This window comes from Bos taurus, chromosome 13 (genome assembly GCF_002263795.3).
Source record: "Bos taurus isolate L1 Dominette 01449 registration number 42190680 breed Hereford chromosome 13, ARS-UCD2.0, whole genome shotgun sequence".
NCBI classification, from domain to species: Eukaryota; Metazoa; Chordata; class Mammalia; order Artiodactyla; family Bovidae; genus Bos; species Bos taurus.
The window spans coordinates 52,091,281-52,109,144 of NC_037340.1; the positions used below are offsets into that span (position 1 = coordinate 52,091,281).

Here is a 17,864-nt window from a genome sequence, read left to right on the forward strand (position 1 = left end):
ATTTCAGAATCCACATATAGTAAGGGGAAAGACTGATAAATCTGACTACATAAAAAAAACAACATATATAGAAAAAGAAATCCACTATTAGCAAAGTAAGAACATAAATTACAATCTAGACCAATATATAGCTTCTAAATATAAGAAAGACACACAAAGAAATGCAAATGGCCTTTTAACCATGTCAAAAGATGCTCAACCTTGCTCATAATATGATGAAATTTTTAGAAAAGACTGAAATACCATTTCTTGTTTAGTAGATTAACACAAATCTCAAAATTTGACCACAATCTGCTATTGAGGCTGTGGGAATGCAAGCAATATTCAAGGGAATGCGAGAGGCTGTGGGAATGGAGGGAAATAGCTAACAAAGCTACAAACACATGATCCCTCTGACCCCGCCATCCCACCTATAGGATTCCAGCCCAAAGATTCCTTGGCAAAAAATGAAGAGAACAATTCCAGCCCCATCCACAGGCAGCCTGAGCAGCCAGGACTGATCCCTGTGGGCTTAGAGCCACATTCCCCCTGTGGGAGGGGACAGCAGTTACAGGAGGTAGGTCCAGGAACAAGTGGTTTATACACACAGGATTCTGCATGTGTTTTCTAAGAGGTTACAGAGACTGTGAAGCCCACCCACGTATGAAAACAAACAAACAAAAGACCTTTGCCTTCAAAAGTCTTTTAGAAAGTTCTGTTATTGAGCACACCTGTTCTGGGCATCATGCTAAGTGCTTCATATGTATTATCTCATTTAGTCCTCACAACTCTCCATAGAAGGAGGAAGCTGAGGCCTAGTTCCATGAAGAACTCATCTCATTGACTCTAAGGTCACCAACTTAACCCCTGTGATGTTCTGTAGGTAGTAGAGCCTGGGAAAGAGCAGACTCAGGTGCCCTCTACAGAGGTGGCCTGGATATTGTCAGCACAGAGCCTCTAAGGATCCCTCCATTGAATGGGAACCTAGTGCAAGGCACAGGGGCACTGCCAGCATCGATCTGGTGGGAGACCATCCCACTCCACAGCCTATAGAAACCTATCCACTTTGGCCCAAGTTCATCACGAGACCCAGAACTAAAGGCATAAAAAGTATGGAATGACCACTCATGACCAAGCTACAGCACAGCTTTTGAAAATTCAAAAATATTACACCTCTAGGCCCCAAAATAAGAGAATTCCCCTCACGTCCCCATGAAGTCTCAGCGGCATTAAATTCATGTAAATGGATACGTCTCCTGATTGAAATGTTAATGGAAAAGTACAGATACTGAAAGAGGAAGGTGTGGGAAGAAGCAAGGAGACAGATGGGAGAGAGGCTTAGGAATGGTCTCTAGCTCGCTTTGCCAAGCACAGTGGGTGCTAGGATCCTGAGATGGGGCTGCCATGGTATAGACAGCCGCTCCAGTTGTGTGATGTATGTGGCTGGGCGAGATCCAGTTTAAAAGAGAAACTGGGTGATTGGGAACCAGTAATCAATGTGGTAACCTACGTGGTCCTGGTGGGTGGGCGGGCGTAAGGCATGGACAAACGGGGGGACAGTCCTGGGAAAATATCAGTAAGCAGAGGTGGGAGCAGGGACACCCTCTGACTGATACCCTCTAAACTGGTAAGAGGAACTGGGTTTGAAAAGAGAGGGGCTAGAGAATCAGCATGGGGGAGGCAGAGACACAGGCTAGCCTTCCCTTCCCATGATTCCTCCGAGTCTCCCCTCGGGCCCAGGCCCAGACATCAACCGTGACTCAGCTGATGAAATGCAACCCCACGGCTCATTAATTAGGAAGTCTGTAATTAGCCTGTCTCAGAGACCAGGATCCCCCAGAGAGAGCCCCTCTCACCTGCCTTCCTCTCCCTCCCACCCCAAGAATGAGATCAGGCTTGAGGGGATCTGGCCCCTGGGAACAAGGAGCGGGAGAGGAAGCATGAACACGGGGGAAAATGAGATGCCGGGGCACGCGTTTCTGCGCCAGGCAGCCTTGGCAGATTGACCTTCTGTAATGAGACGACGGAAATGATAGTGTCTCAGCTCCTGAAAGTTTCCTCGACTCAAGAAACCCCTGGGCAGGTTTGGGTGGCCTGGCTGGATCTGTTCAAGCTTGGTCTGTTTGAGGCCTGAAAACCATGGCCCACGAGGCTCGGTCTGGAGCAAAAATATAGATTTAGTTGCCAAAATGCAGTTTCACATGATGGGTGATGTCAGTCAGCAACTCTTCAAATCCCCCTGTTATCCTCCCCTCTCCCTCCTGCAGAACTTTGTGTGCATGCTCCCATACCTCTTTTCAGTGCTTCCTGGAAAGGTCTATTCCAGACCGTAGTCTCCAGACTTGCCTCCTGACTTCACACCACTGGGATGATTTCAAATGATGGGTTGCCAATTATTCAGCACTCCTCCCACCCAAAGGAGCTCTTTGTTCCTTCTCTTGACCCTGTGGACAGGCTTGTGGCTGCTTCAGCCCATGGAATGTGGCAGCAGTGACCCTACATGATTTCTGAGGCTGTCACTCTGCTTTGTTTGCTGAAACACTCACGCTTGAAGCCTTGAGCCACCAAGCAAAAAGTCCAACTGTCCCAAGGCTACAGGCATGAGAAGCCACACAGAGAGGCCATAGGCAAGCAGGCATTCCAGTCTGTAGTCCCAACCTAGCCCAGCCTCTGAGTCATCTCAGCCCAGGCATGTCCATGAAGGAGTCTCCAGATGAATCCAGCCCCAAACCATTCATTCTTTCCAGTGGGGACACCACACACTGTGGGCAGAGAAAAGGTGTCCTTGCCGTGCCCTACTGGGACTCCTGACCTTCAGAATCCACAAGCATAATGAAATGGTGGTCATCTGGAGCACTGCGTCACACATGCAGTTACGCAGCAGCAGGAACCGGAACAACCACAACATCCTAGGCAATCGCTGCAGAGGGAGCTGGGGAAGAAGGGGGAGAGCCCGGGGTACAAAGCCAGAGAGGGGAGGGGAAAGCCTGAAAACGTTCCTGTGCTAATACTTTGTACTTGACCATGGGAACCAGTGCAGACGGAGGACCGTGACGCCCCTGGGCTGGCTGGCACACGGGATCGGCCATTTGCTGAAGAGCCAGTGTAGGGCCAGACACAGGGTCCAGGGGACACACTGATGGAAGGAACACTGTCTAGTGGGGAAGAGAGACGGCGAAACTCATGATTAAGGGGTGTCTATGCAGGGCAACACACAGACCTACAAGAAGAGTCGGTTCCGCTAAGGTCAAGGGTGGAGCAGATGCGACTCTGGTACCCATTTCAGAAAAATGTCTCAGTGGATTTTGAGGGATGGCCTCCATTGACCTGTCATAATAGCATCCTGATTTTGTGGGGTTTTTTAATATTTATTTAATATTTATTTGGCTGTGGCAGGTCTTAGTTGTGGCACTCAGGAGCTCCGCTGTGGCATGCAGGATCTAGTTCCCTGGGACCAGGGATCAAACCCAGGTCCCAGGCACTGGGAGGGTGGAGTCTTAGCCCTGGACCACCAGGGAAGTCCCTTCATCCTGATTTCCTTTTAAAGCACTACCCTTTCTCTGTTGGCTACAGACCAAGGGAGCTTTGTTCAGTCTGTAGCCTAAGGAGTGGACATATGACTCTCAAGAACATGAGGGACAGGTAAGACTGGTCAGGAAGGGGCAGAAGGCAGTGAAATGGGTGTTTATATTCTGGTCTGGACCCTCGTGTCCTAAGGCAGGTGAAGAGGAAGCAGCTGAGTCGTTGGAGCCATGTGTCTCCTGAGGGCAGGGTTCTGGCAACTCAAAGGACCAGTAATGCCTAAGACCCAGACAAGAGAAATCTTTAAAGCCCTTCTCTGGATCGCCTTAGGATAAGACCAGGGGATATGCCCACCCAGAATCTGTGCACTGCAGGCTGTGGCCTGGAATGCCCTACCTGGCTTCCCTGTGACCGTCCGCTACTGGAAGTGTCCTCTTCCCTGGGTCTGTGGCCCAGGTGGACTACACCTCAGGTGCACAAATGTGCCTGCACAGAGGAAAGAGGAGGCAATTTGTGAGGCCCACAGGCAGAGCCCAGCGTGTCCACGTGTGTGCCTGTCCCTGCGATGCGAAACAGAACAAAGCTGTAGGGAGATACCAGCCCCCCAGGTTGCCAGGTTCTGCTACTTGAAGGTGGGCTTCAGATCATTGTAAACAAATATTTGTCAAGGTAGGAGGACAGAACATGTTTAATTTAACATTGTGTTAGCTTAACTTACAACTTTTATATATTTAGTCATATTTTACCACAGGGCCTAAAATGTGGGGCTGACACTTAAAAAACAAAACCTTTTTATTACGGAAAATTCCACATACATACAAAAATACAGATTAGTATAATCAACTCTCATGTATCCATCACTCAATTTCAACAACTCTCAATTCATGGCTAGTCTTGCTTCTTCTTACTTTTGTGTGTGCTAAATTGCTTCAGTCGTGTCCAGCTCTTTGAAACCCTATGGACTGTAGCCCATCAGACTCCTCTGTGCATGAGATTCTCCAGGCAAGAATACCAGAGTGGGTTGCAATGCCCAGGGATCAAACCTGACCCAGGGACCAAACCTGAATCTCTCAGTCTCCAGAACTGGCAGGCAGGGTCTTTACCACTAGCGCCACCTGGGAAGTCTTCTTGAAAAGTGAAAGTGAAAGTGAAGTCGCTCAGTTGTGTCCGACTCTTTGCGACCCTGTGGGCTTTAAGCCTACCAGGCTCCTCTGTCCATGGGATTTTCCAGGCAATAGTACTGGAGTGGATTGCCATTTCCTTCTCCAGGGTATCTTCCCAACCCAGGGATTGAGCCCGGGTCTCCTGCATTGTAGACAGACACTTTACGGTCTGAGTCACCTGGGAAGTCTTCTTACCCTCACCTAATTCACCCTTCTCATGTTATTTTGAAGCAAGTTAAGACAGCATCAGATTAACACATTTAGGACATGATGTGTAGGAGCTCCTGGAGCTCCCTCTTCCCAACAAAACAGCAAATCACAACCTGGGATAACCCATCAACGCTTTGAAAGGCGCAGGAGTGGGGACCCCCTCCCTCAGGGTGCTCTGGCATTGGGGTCCTGCTCCTCGCTGGCTGTGTCACTTCAGGAAATTGCTCAACCCGTTTGGGCCGCAGTCTCTGCATCGATAAAATGGTGATAAGTGTCTCCTGACGTTGTTACACGGCTTACAGTGGTAGTAATGGGAACACAGTCAGCCTGCGGTAACTGTTAGCTGCTCTCCATCACCCCTGTTCAGGAGTTTTCCCTGTTTAGTGCAGAAGATGGACAGATAAGTTTCTCCTCCCTGGGAAAGCAGAGGCTTGGAAGAGGGGACCCATTTTGTGGCTGCCTCCCTGGCCATAAGGAGGGACACCCAGACATAAAGTAGCTGCAAGAAGGGAGTAAGGAATTCCCAGTTGACATCCCTGAACCCCAGCCAAGCATAGGATCATCAGCCTTCAACCTTGAATCCTAAATAAGTTGTAAATGTCCTGGTGGTTTAGTCACGTCTGTGGGTTTTCAGGCAGTGGAGTGGTGAGGAGCACAGACTCTGGGGCCTGTGTCTGCTGTTTATTACCTGGGCCTCCTGGGGCAACTTCTCCTTCCTCTGGTTTCCTGTCTACAAATGGAGATAAAAATGACTTCCTCCTTCCTAGGGTTTTATGGGGATTCAAAGAGGAAAGGTTCGTAAAAGGCTGTGAACAGTGCAGTGAAAGTCGCTGTTGTTGTCTGGGGCTCAACAGGCCTATTTGTCCTGTGTTATGTCTTTACTGCACACGCGTGTGTACTAACACACACACTCACACACAGATCTACTTCCTTCACACCTTTGCACACACAAGCTGTTTATCCGGGCCAGCTGCATCCGCTCTCTCAGAGCTTCCCACTCAGCCTTCACTCCCCAAACTACAGGTATCGAAGGTGTTCGGGGACCTGCCCTGCGCGGCTGTCCGGAGGCTTGCACGTCTGCTCCGCCGCCCTGCGCGCGTCTCTCCGCCCACTAGGCGGGGCGGGACCGGCCGGGATCGCCGAGGGCGCAGCGAGGTATATTCTGGAAGCCTCAGCCGGCCGGCCGTGAGCCCAGGCAGCGCCTCCCGATTTGCGCTCGACCCCATCGGGTCCCCTCGGCCCACAAAGCTTCCTGACTGCGCTTCTGCTCATCTCGGCCCGCAGCCTTCCTGGTCACTCGTCTGGCTGCGTCGGGGAAGGGCGTGTGGTCCTCTGGCTCCTCCCCAGCCGACCCAAGGGGGCCACTTTGGTTGCCCCAGAGCAGCAGCCACTGTGCCCAGCGGGGCGCCAGGCCGGCCTCGTGGGCCCTGGAGCTGGAGCCCACAGACCCCAGAAGGGAATCCACTCACTTGACCATTGTACAGGCTTTTAAGATAGAAAAAGTCTGTCAAAAATAATTTTCCGAGGTTATGTTGCTTTTTATTTAGGTTATTTTTGCAAGTAAGCCTTTTTATGATGTCCTCTCATTTCTGATTTCTTTTAAGCTTAATGTAACCCCCTTAGAGATCTGATAAACATTCACATTCAGTTCCCTCCTGTCTGATGAAGAAGTGAAAGCCTCTTTTCCAGCTTACTCCTAGTGCAGACCCAAGGCAGTTTCATACCAAGGCCCAGCATTTTCCCTGTTTGTCACCGCTGCTCAGCACACCCTCTTGGAGTCGATTCAGTCCTGGTTCTTGGGCTCCTACAGTGTTTGCTGGCTTCCGGTCCTCTGCACAGCTCACAGAGCACTTGTGTGACCACACTGCCAAGAGTCCTTGACCCAGACTGATAGGAAGGAGGTGAGATGCTAGCAGACCTGTTTGCGAATGAGGCCACCCCCTTCCGAGGGTGGCAGAGATGTCATTGGAGTACAGCACTAGGTTGACCCTGAGAAAAGAGGAATAAGAAACAAGAGTGGGGAGTAGTTAATTGTTACCTGTTCTCAGAAAAGATGGTCTCAGGGTAAGGAGGTACTTTAAGAACATTCTGAGATTTCAGGTTTAATCTGGAGGTTTGCAACTCTTTGTTACATAAAGATTTCAGACAATTCTAACGTCTTATAGCATCTTCAGATCTGAGTCACCTAAGACCTCAGACAGGACTTCCCTGGTAGTTCAGTGGTTAGGAATCCACCTGCCAATGAAAGAGACATGGGTTTCATCCCTGCTCGGGGAAGACTCTATGTGCCGTGGGGCAGCTAAGCCCGTGTGCCACAACTACTGAGCACCCCTGCCCTACAGCCCATGCTTTGCAACAAGAGAAGCCACCTCAGTAAGCCCACACACCGCAGCTAGAGAGCAGCCCCCGCTCGCCCCAGCTAGAGACAGCCCATGCACAGCAACAAAGACCCAGCACAGTCAAAAATAGGTAAAGAAATAAAAAAAAAGACCTCAGTGAGATAAGACATGGGGTCAGTACATCAAGCAACCTTGAGAACAGGTGTGACTCACTCAAACGCACAGAGTAATTCCCTGGAGAGCCTTTCCTTCTTTTAGTAATTTATTGAAAACCCACTGTGTGGCAAGTACTGTACCAGGAGTGGGCTTTCATTCTAGAGGGGGCACAGCCATATATACAAAAAATAATAAATAATACATAGACAAACATAAACTGCAAATTGTAGTAGGTGCTATTAAACCCGTCAACATAGACCCAGGTTAGAAAGTAACTGAGGTAGGTGTGAGGGATGCTCCAGGTGGGTGCTCAGGGAAGGCTCCTCTTGGGAGGTGACACTTTAAAGCAACCAGTGAACCCTAGGATGGGTGACAGTAGGCAAACCGTTTATGAAACAGCAAGCTCTGAAATTCCCAAGCAGGGGTGGAAAGAAGCAGATAGTTTGAAATGATAGATTTTAGAGGTAGGACTAACAAAGAGTGAGGGAAAGCACTGGATCAGGGTGAGTCCCAGGTTCTGGGAGGACCAGTTGGCTGGATGCTGGTGTGATTGCAGAGCAGGAGAACCCTGGGAGAGAGCAGGCGAGAAACTAAGACTCAGGAGTTGAGTCTGTCCACGTTAAGTTGGAAAGGCTTATTGAATATCCAAGGGTAGATGTCACTGGGCACTTGGGGGAGAGGCCCAGGATGGAGGTATGGATTTGAGAATCATTAGTTTGTAGGAAGTATTAAAAAACTATGGGGTTAGAAGCAATCACCTAACAAAAGAAGAGAAGAGACATAAGACTGAGTCCTGGAATTCTCCAATATTTAGAAGTCAAGGTCAAAGAGGTAGAGCCAGAAAAGGAGACAGAAAGAACATCCAGTGTGGTAGATTTTTAAAGCCTATATTTAAAAAGGACAAGTGCAAATTTGAAATCCCTGGCAGTCCAGTGGTTAGGAATCAGCAACTTCACTGCTGGGGCCTGGGTTCAATCCCCGGTTGAAGAATTAAGGTTCTGCAAGCCAGGAGGCATGGCCAAAGAAAGGACAACTGCTCAACCATGTTGAATGCTACTAGGGGATAATGTAAAATGAGGACATGGATGTGACACCAAATTTGGTAATACAGAGGTACTTTATGACATTGATAATAGGAGTTTCTGGGGTTGGTTTGGGCAGAAGCCTGACTGGAGGGAGTTGAAGAGGAAATGTTGACTTCTGAATAAAAATGGCAGATGGATGACAATGAAAAGCAAAGGTGATCATTAACTCGAAGGAACAAAAAGCTATGACATTATTATATCAAGAAAATGGTGAATGGGAGGGTACCTGTTGTGAGTTGGGGTACGGAAGGACAGGTGAAAGAGCTAAATTCTCTCTAAGTGACATTGAATCAAGATCATGAGCTAAGGTGTAGGAGATGTAAGGGTGGAAAATATGTGAAGAAGTACTTTTGGAAAGGGAACATATAAGGAAAGTGAAGAAGGGGTGGGAGTGTCCCAAAGGTCCACAGGACCTGGGAGGTGTTATATTGGTAATGCAACCAGTCCCAACCACTGAGACTTTCCCAGCCAGTGTGGATTCCAAGAAGGTGGTACTGGGAGAAGCAGGCCCTCTGGTATCTGTTGGAGGTGGGGTTTGGGGTCTTTAAGGGGCCCTAGTGTGGGAGGCAAGTCTTCGATGATCCAGGTAGACATGGCTGGTTAGCACACAACTTGTACCAGAGCCTGAGCCCTTTATTTCCTGTAGCCCCTTCAGTTTTCAGTTGGTAACTCAGACCTAAAGTGCAGAGAGGGTAAGTGCTGGACCAAGGCCACACAGCTGGACTAAGCCAGGCCTCTGACTTTCTCCTGGGTCTGCCCCACAGCCCAGAGACTCAGGAGAGCAGTGACCAGACCAAGTTTATTTTTTGGCCATGAGTGGAATGAAAAGGTTCATCCTGGGTTAACTCAAGAAGGTACTCTCTCTGGAAAAATCTCTTAAGGTCTTATTAATAGTAATATGGCATTAATTGGAGAAGGCAATGGCACCCCACTCCAGTACTCTTGCCTGGAAAATCCCATGGACAGAGGAGCCTGGTAGGCTGTAGTCCATGGGGTTGCGAACAGTAGGACACGACTGAGCAACTTCACTTTCCCTTTTCACTTTCATGCATTGGAGAAGGAAATGGCAACCCACTCCAGTGTTTTTGCCTGGAGAATCCCAGGGACGGGGGAGCCTGGTGGGCTGCCGACTGTGGGGTCGCACAGAGTCGGACACGACTGAAGTGACTTAGCAGCAGCAGCAGCATGGCATTAATAATACTACAATACTACAATTAATTAACTTCACAATGGTACAGGCACTTTTCCAAAGCTCTCATATAGTACATTATCTTAGTCCTCATGACAACTTGGTGATGTGGCTGCAAGTATTTTCCCTACTTCACCCTGGAGGAAAATGAGGCTCAGAGAAGTCAAGTGATCCACCCTAGTCATGATGTTTCGAGCAACAGAGGCCAGATTCCAACAGGCTGCTGGGCTCCAATGTCCTCACGGCTCCCCATCCTTGGGACCTGGGACCCCATACTGCGCTTGGTGGGCAGGAGGCAGCTGGAGCTTCCCGCCGGCACCTTGGAGAAGAGGCCAAGAGTCTGGGGGTGGGGGGTGAGCCAGGGGCTGTGCAGAACCTGAGAGGTACAGGGTGGCTAGCTTAGGTCCAAGGATCAGAGAGCCACTTAGGTGGCCCAGAGAGGGAGACTTCCATCCCTGAAGCCCACCAGCCTGGGGTCATAAACCAAAGGCTGCTTTCTCAGGCTGGGCCCCTTTGGCTGTGGCTTTGCCCCTCCCCCAAATCCCCTTGAGGCCCCAGGCCTGAGCTGGTATCTGCCCTAGTCCCCACAAATCAGGGTACTGGTCAGGGTAGGAATTGGGGTGCTGGCTGTCAGTTTCTCCCCCGACCTTTGAACTTTGCTGGGTCAGGATTTCTTCTTTTCCTGTAGACACTCACTCTACTGCTGCCTGGAAGGGGAGTGGTGGGGATATGCCAAGAAGCTGTCCCCAGGGTCCCCAGTCCCTCCAGGAAACTTCCCCACCCACCAAGTAGAAGGGCCCCTGATTCCATGTTGCTCCCTTGCCTCCATGACACAGGGCTGCGGGCAGCATTTCCTCTTCTAGGGCAGCTGGTACAATGGCCTCTGTCAGCACCACCGAGGGTGTGTGCCATTCTTGGTCACTTGTCCTCTCACGGGACTAATCCCCCAGATGGGGTCCTGCATACCGACTGTCCCCTGCCCACCACTCCTGGGCTGGGGCCTGACTTACTCCTTACCAGCAGCCCCTGGGTCCCCTTGCCCCCTTCTCTGGGGTCTGTGTCAGGGGACAGGGCCTGTTGACCCTCAGCCTCTTCTGGACACCAGAAAGCTTGGAGACAGTTTCCAGGTGACCCCCCCTCATTCCCCGTCTGTCCACCTCCCCAAGTCTAGAGAGCCGCAATCATAGCCGCAGCAGCTCCTGTCACACCGCAGCCACACCGCTGCCTATGACAGCCTGGAGGCCAGCATCCCTCCCCCACCGTCCCCTGCACAGGTCCACGTGCGTCCCCAGATGCCTGAATCACTGCTGACGCCTGGGGACCTGGAGGCCACGGGCTCCTGGGGAGCCACTGGGGAGGGGGTGGCGGCCACGTCACTTCAGAGGGAACACCTGCAGACATAAATAGGCAGCCAGCGAAGACATCGCAGCACAGTCCACAGAGCAGCACTGCGCACTGTGCCCACCCGTGCCAGGATGCCCGACGCCACACTGCCCGCCTGCTTCCTCAGCCTGCTGGCCTTCACCTCTGCTTGCTACTTCCAGAACTGCCCAAGGGGCGGCAAGAGGGCCATGTCCGACCTGGAGCTGAGACAGGTATGACCATGACCGCTCTCAGAGCTGCAGGGAAGGGGCAGAGGCCCAGGGACGGCACCACCGTGCAGGGGCTAGCAAGGGAAGTCGTGGGAGAGGCAGGCTTTAGGGGAAGTGCCCAGCAGAAGAAGGGAGGCTTGGCATGGCCAAAGGGGACCAGGCTGTCAGGCAGGCTAGGACAGGTTGCAGGACTTCCGGAACATTGTCCCTACCAGAGAAGGGATGCTGGCAAGAGGTTTCCCTAGTTCCTGGGCTTGGAGCTGCAGCAGGGAGAATGGGCAAGGCCTTCTCTGTGCCCATGGGGCCTCTCCTCTAGGACCAGCTGGAGCTTCAGAGGCTCTGTCCTCCCAGCACTCTAAGCCTTCCCCGATCAGCGTCCAGCTTCTCCTAGCCATGGGCCCCAGCATTCACCCCGGCCCCGAAGCTGGCCATTGCCCTGAGCTTGCCCGAGTGACAGGTGCCACTCAAGCATCCTGTAAAGAAGTTCTTCTGGGTACCTAGCCCAATTCTTTCATGCTGCATGTCCAATGAGTCCCTCTTAATCCATCTTCAGCAGCACTAAAGGAAACCCAATCACCGTGCTCAATTCTGCCATGGTCAAAAGTGGCCAGTTTTGAGCTGCTGAACAAACTTTTGGGAAGGTGGGCAGCCCCCACTGACGGCCCTTCCTCTGCTCGGCAGCTTTGGAAGCTGGAGTCACCTAGGTGCCTCATACCCTCCTCTAGGGCTCAGATCCTTGCCACTCAGGGTCAGTCCTTAGACGGACTAGCAGAAGTCAAGGTCCCAGTGAGACCCACTGGCTTGAGGGGCAGGGCAAGGGCAGAGAGGGGACAGAACAGGATAAGGAGGGGCGGGGGAGGGAGGGCAGAAGGAAGGTCTGCTTCAAGGGGAGGGTAGTGGGCAGCTGAGAGAAGGGTGGACACCAGGAGGCCCCAGAGCTGAGGGGGAAATTCTCCCCCAAATAGCGCATGAGGGTTCCCTTTGACAAAGCGGGAGGACGCTGAAGGGTGTGACTGACAGCTGTTCCTCAAACATCTGAAAACCGAGGGAGCGGAGAAGCTTTTTTTTGACTGCTCTCCTTCGACCAATTTTGGGCCCAAAGAGAGCCAGGGAGACCCGCCACCTCCCGCGCTCCTCCGGCCGCCCTCGCCCGCCCGGCTCAGCCCCCCGCCCCACAGGGTCTCCCTCCCCGGCCGCTCCCCTCCCGCCCCCGGCTCATCCCTTCCCTCCCAACAGTGTCTCCCCTGCGGCCCCGGGGGCAAAGGCCGCTGCTTCGGGCCCAGCATCTGCTGCGGGGACGAGCTGGGCTGCTTCGTGGGCACGGCCGAGGCGCTGCGCTGCCAAGAGGAGAACTACCTGCCGTCGCCCTGCCAGTCCGGCCAGAAGCCCTGCGGGAGCGGGGGCCGCTGCGCCGCCGCCGGCATCTGCTGCAACGATGGTGCGCGGCCCGGGCGGTGGGGCGGGGGCGGGGAGGGGGGCGAGGAGGGGGCGGGGCCGGGGCCGGGGCGGGGCGGGGGCCGGGTTGATCTGGGTCCGGGTCTGGAGGGGGTGGGAAGCGGGGCCCGGTCCCCGAGACGCGCCCGCCAGCTGCGCGCTCAGCCCGTGCTCCCCGCAGAGAGCTGCGTGACCGAGCCCGAGTGCCGGGAAGGTATCGGCTTCCCCCGCCGCGTTCGCGCCAACGACCGGAGCAACGCGACCCTGCTGGACGGGCCGAGCGGGGCCTTGTTGCTGCGGCTGGTGCAGCTGGCGGGGGCGCCGGAGCCCGCGGAGCCCGCCCAGCCCGGCGTCTACTGAGGCGCGCCCCCCCCTCCCCACCCCTGCCCTCGCAGCACGAAAAATAAACGTTTTAAAGGCACTGCTAGTGTGCGTCTCTGCCTCTGGGGGTGGAGAGGGGAGACGAAGGGAGGGCGGGGGATCAGTTCCTGGACCCGAAGTCGCGCGCAGATCCACCCCCAGAAAAGGGACAGATGCTGGGGGAAGCGATCTTGGGCCAGCATGATTCTAGATAGAACAACGGCCTGGGAGACCTGGGGAGCGCGGAGAGGGAGGCCGCCGCCTGGGAGTGGCCGCGGAAGGGGCTGGGCTGGGGCTCTGGCAATAGGATGGAAATAAAAACAGAGAGAGGGGAAAGACAGTGGTGGGCAAGATAGCAAGAGAGAGCGGGATAGCAGAACGGTGGAGAGAGACGTTGAGAGTCACAGAGAGAAGAATGAGAGAGGGGCAAAGGGATGAGCCAAGGGTGACCAGGAGTTCCTGACTCTTTTTACATCCCAGGAGACTGAGGCAAAAACAGCTCCAGGAATTCCCAGACTTTCTCATCCGAGACTGTGTTTTATGTGCCCGAGTGTGGGGGACGTTGTCACCCCAGATCCAGCAGAGAGGAGGGCCAGGTACTGTCTGTCCAGGAGGAGACTAAGTACCCCCATTCAGGCCACTCAGCCAGGGTGAGAGACGGAGCCTACAGAAACCCTGGGTACATTCCCCGCCCCCATACAGCCACACCAACCCCCTGCCTCCTCCAACACACACTCGCAATCAAGAAAAAAAATCATTAGGTACGTGCCCCATGATCCTTGACCACAGTCATAGATACGGATCTGAGATTCACATTCAGAAGCACAGACACACGCAGAGAAACAGAGCCGACTGGACCACACACAGGCACGTGTACACACACACACACACACACACACACACACACACACGCTCACATTAGGACCTTCCAGCCTGGCCTATGCAGCTTCAGGGCAGATGTCTGCTAGCATTTGACAGATGCTCTTCTATGTCCCTCAATCCTTTGTCCCCTCTATCCCATTCAACCCTCTATCCCCCCTCGCCTCACTCCTCTCTTTCCCCTGCCCCCACCCCAGCTCTTTGGCCCTCTCCTGCCTCTTGCTTCTCTCCTTTCCCCGCTATATCCCTTCCAAGCCTCTTCTCGCCCCTCTTGCCTTTGTTACCTCCCATCCTTCTCTCTTTCTCCGCTCTCTCTTCTTTGCATCCTCATCTTGGGATTTCTTGCTCCATGTCTTGGGACCTCAAGGGGCTGCATCTGCTCTGGAATCTTCTGAGACTTGGAGGCCACCGAGAGAGCACAGGCAAAGAGAATTCTTTCTGAGCCCTGACCCCGAGCCCCTGCCTCGGGGCAGAGCCTAGTGACACAGTCCTGTCAGCCCCAGGCTCTCTTCTGCTCTTAGAGCCCTAGCTCTGCCGTCACCCTGACCCACCTCAGGGTCCAGCATGATTAAGTCTGGCTGGGGCAGGGCACACTCCGGCTTCTCTCCCTGCCATGGCCTCACCCCTCTGCCCTAGTGTGGTGCACTCAGGGCCAGTATTTAGGTCTTCCCAGACCTGGACCAGACTTAATAGGAATTTAGTAATTTTTCCAGGCAGAGGGAGATGGGAAGAGGCAAGCTGGTGTTTTAAAAATGGATCATATGCTCAACATTGCTAATTATTAGAAAAACACAGATCAAAACTACAGTGAGGTATCACCTCATGCCAATCAGAATGGACATCACCAAAAAGTCTACAGATAATAAATGCTGGAGAGAGTGTGGAGAAAAAGGAACCTTCCTACACTGTTGGTGGAAATGTAAATTGGTGTAGCCACTATGGAGAACAGTATGGAAATTCCCTAAAAAAACTAAAAATAGAGTTGCCATGTGATCCAGCAATCCCACTTCTGGGCATGGATCCAGAAAAGACAAAACCTCTAATTTGAAACGATACATGCACCCCAGTGTTCATAGCAGTGCTATTCACAGTAGCCAAGATGTGGAAGCAACCTAAGTGTCCATCAACAGATGCATGGATAAAGAAGATGTGATATACACACACATACACACACACACACACACACGGACTGTTACTCAGCCATAAGAAAGAAAGAAATAATGCCATTTGCAGCAACATGAATGGAATTAAAGATTATCCTTCTAGATGAAGTAAATCAGACAAATATCATATGATATTGAATATGTAGAATCTAAAAAACTGATACAAATGAATTTATTTACAAAAGAGAAACAGACTCACAGACATAGAAAACAAACTTATGGTTACCAAAGGGGAAGGGGGGGATAGACTAAGAGTTTTGGATTAAAATATACATACTACTATATACAAAACAGATAAACAACAAGGACCTACTGCTGCATAGGAAACTATGTTCAATATCTTGTAATAAGCCACAGTGAAAAAGAATCTGAAATATATATATATTCATATATATGTAAAACTGAACTACTCTGCTGTATACCAGAAATTAACACAACATTGTAAATCAACTATACTTCAATTAAAAAATGGATCGTAGACCTCAATGAATCTAAAATTGTAAAACTTCTTGAAGAAAATACAGGAGAAATTCTTTATGACCTCAAGTTATGTAAAACACTCTTGACACTCTGACTCCACAAGAGCCAGAGAAGAAGAAATGTGATATGTTTGGAATTCACCAAAATTAAAAACTTCTGCTCTTTATTTTTTGTTCCTGATGCATCACATCATGATTTTTTTTTAATTATTTACTTGTTTTCGGCCGTGCTGGGTCTTCATTCCTCTGCTTGGGCTTTCTCTGGTTGCGGCAAGTGAGGGCTTTCTCCTTTGCGGCGCACTGGCTTCTCGCTGTGGAGGCTTCTCTTGCTGTGGAGCACAGGCTCTGGACTCAGGCTCAGGAGTTGTGGCGCCACATGTGGAATCTCCCCAGACCAGGAGTCGAACCCGTGTCCCCTGCATTGGCAGGTGAATTCTTATCCACTGTGCCACCAGGAAAGTCCTTGCATCATCTTTAAGAAAATATATGATGTTTTTATAGCAGAATTACAAGTTGAGTACAACTAGAAAAATTTTGCCCACTAAATATATTTTTTTTAAGTTTCAAAGAATAGACATCTGCTTTAAGAATATTGATGACTGTATTATTGAATGTCACTAAAAAATTTGTGTCAGAAATATGCATACCTTATCCATGACCATGTAGCCATATTCCTTTGTAGAAATTCTAAAGTTTGTCTTTCATACATGTGGTAACTGCATCCTTGGAAGACAAGACACGATGAGCATGCGTTAGCTTCAGTCGCAGGAGTTACGTCAGATCTGGAAAATCTACCTCTTAGAATGTCCAGATCTGACTTGAGCTTGCCACACCCCCAGAGGAAGTACTCCTGGACAGGGAAAAAGTGCACTGACACCCAGCCCCATTTCCATTCCAATGTCACAATCCTCCAGCCAGATTGGGGGAAAGACAGCTAACCATGAAAACAAATGTCTAAGGGGGTATGAGAGGCAAAGGGACCCTGCCACAGGACTGGGGAGCACGGAGAAGTGCAGCTGCAAGGATGAAACTTTACCCTGATCAAGTACACAGGACCGGAACAGGACAGGTTTTTAAACTTCATATGAAAAGCCTGGCGTGCTGCAGTCCATGGGGCTGCAAAGAGTCAGACACGACTGAGCGACTGAACTAAACTTATATGAAAATAGAACATTCTGAAGTTCCTTTCATACTTTGTTAAAGTGAGAACTGCCCTAAAGTTATCGTAAGTCTACTTTCAACTCATGAAATGCTATTACATGGGAAAAGATTCTGTGCATGTGGAAATGAAGTTAGTTAAGATGGATTATCCATGTGATCCCTCCCTGTCATCTAGTGTTTCTATGACAGAGACAGTGGCAGAGGGAGATTGGACTATAGACAGCAGGCAACAACTTCTCTTTAAAGGACACTGTGAAGAGAATGAAAAGGCAAGCCACAGACTGGAAGAAATGATTTACAAGTAACATAGCTTATAAAAGACTTATACCCAGAATATATAAAGACCTCTTTCTCAAAACTCAATAATAAGAAAATGATTCAATTTTTTAAATGGGTGAAAGATTTAAAGAGATATTCACCACATAAGATATACAGATGACAAATAAACACAAGTAAAATCATTAGTGAAATGCAAATTAAAGCCATAGTGATATATCCATTTCAATGGTTAAAAAAACAGGGGGCTGCCAATATCAGGTGTTGACAAGGATATGGAACAATGGTAACCTTCACATATTGTTTGTTGATGTGGATGCAAAATCATTCATCTACTCCTGAAAACTGTTCTATGGTTTCTCATAAAGTTATTATTACCACTAACCCAGCTGTCCCATTAACAGGCAGTGGTCCAAGTGAAATAAATATCTATATTCACACAAAAAGCTGTATGTGAATATTTATAGTACCTCTCCTGTAATCGTCAAAACTTTATAAGTTTTAAACAGATTAGAATTTTAACTATGGTCCATTTGGATTTAATTTTTATATAGGGTGCAAGTCATGAGTTGAAGTTCATTTTTTGCGTCTGGATATTCACTTGTTCCAGCTCTATCTGTTTAAATTTTTTTTGGCCACATGGTTTGCAGGATCTTCATTCCTCCACCAGGGATTGAACTCTGGCAGTGAAAGTGTGGAGTCTTAATCACTGGTGTGTATGTCCTAAGTCATTCAGTTATGTCTGACTCTTTGTGACCCCATGGACTGTAGCCCACCAGGCTCCTCGTCCATGAGATTCTCCAGGCAAGAATACTGGAGTGGGTTGCCATTTCCTCCTCCAGGGGATCTTCCTGACCCAGGGATCAAACCGGCATCT

General features: G+C 50.5%; 1 protein-coding gene and 1 long non-coding RNA gene across 2 annotated transcripts; one reads left to right on the forward strand and one right to left on the reverse strand.

Annotated features, from left to right (window-relative positions):
- Positions 1-6,388: 6,388 nt before the first annotated feature.
- Positions 6,389-14,509, reverse strand: LOC132346921 (uncharacterized). Its single transcript, XR_009496927.1, has 2 exons — positions 14,193-14,509; positions 6,389-6,863 (listed from the first exon to the last, which is right to left on the reverse strand). It is a non-coding gene; the product is annotated as an uncharacterized lncRNA (long non-coding RNA).
- On the forward strand, positions 11,071-13,090 carry AVP (arginine vasopressin). Its single transcript, NM_176854.2, is given in 3 exon segments — positions 11,071-11,238; positions 12,472-12,673; positions 12,851-13,090. Coding segments are annotated over 3 exon segments (501 nt in total). The 5' UTR covers positions 11,071-11,118; the 3' UTR covers positions 13,030-13,090.
- Positions 14,510-17,864: the final 3,355 nt, after the last annotated feature.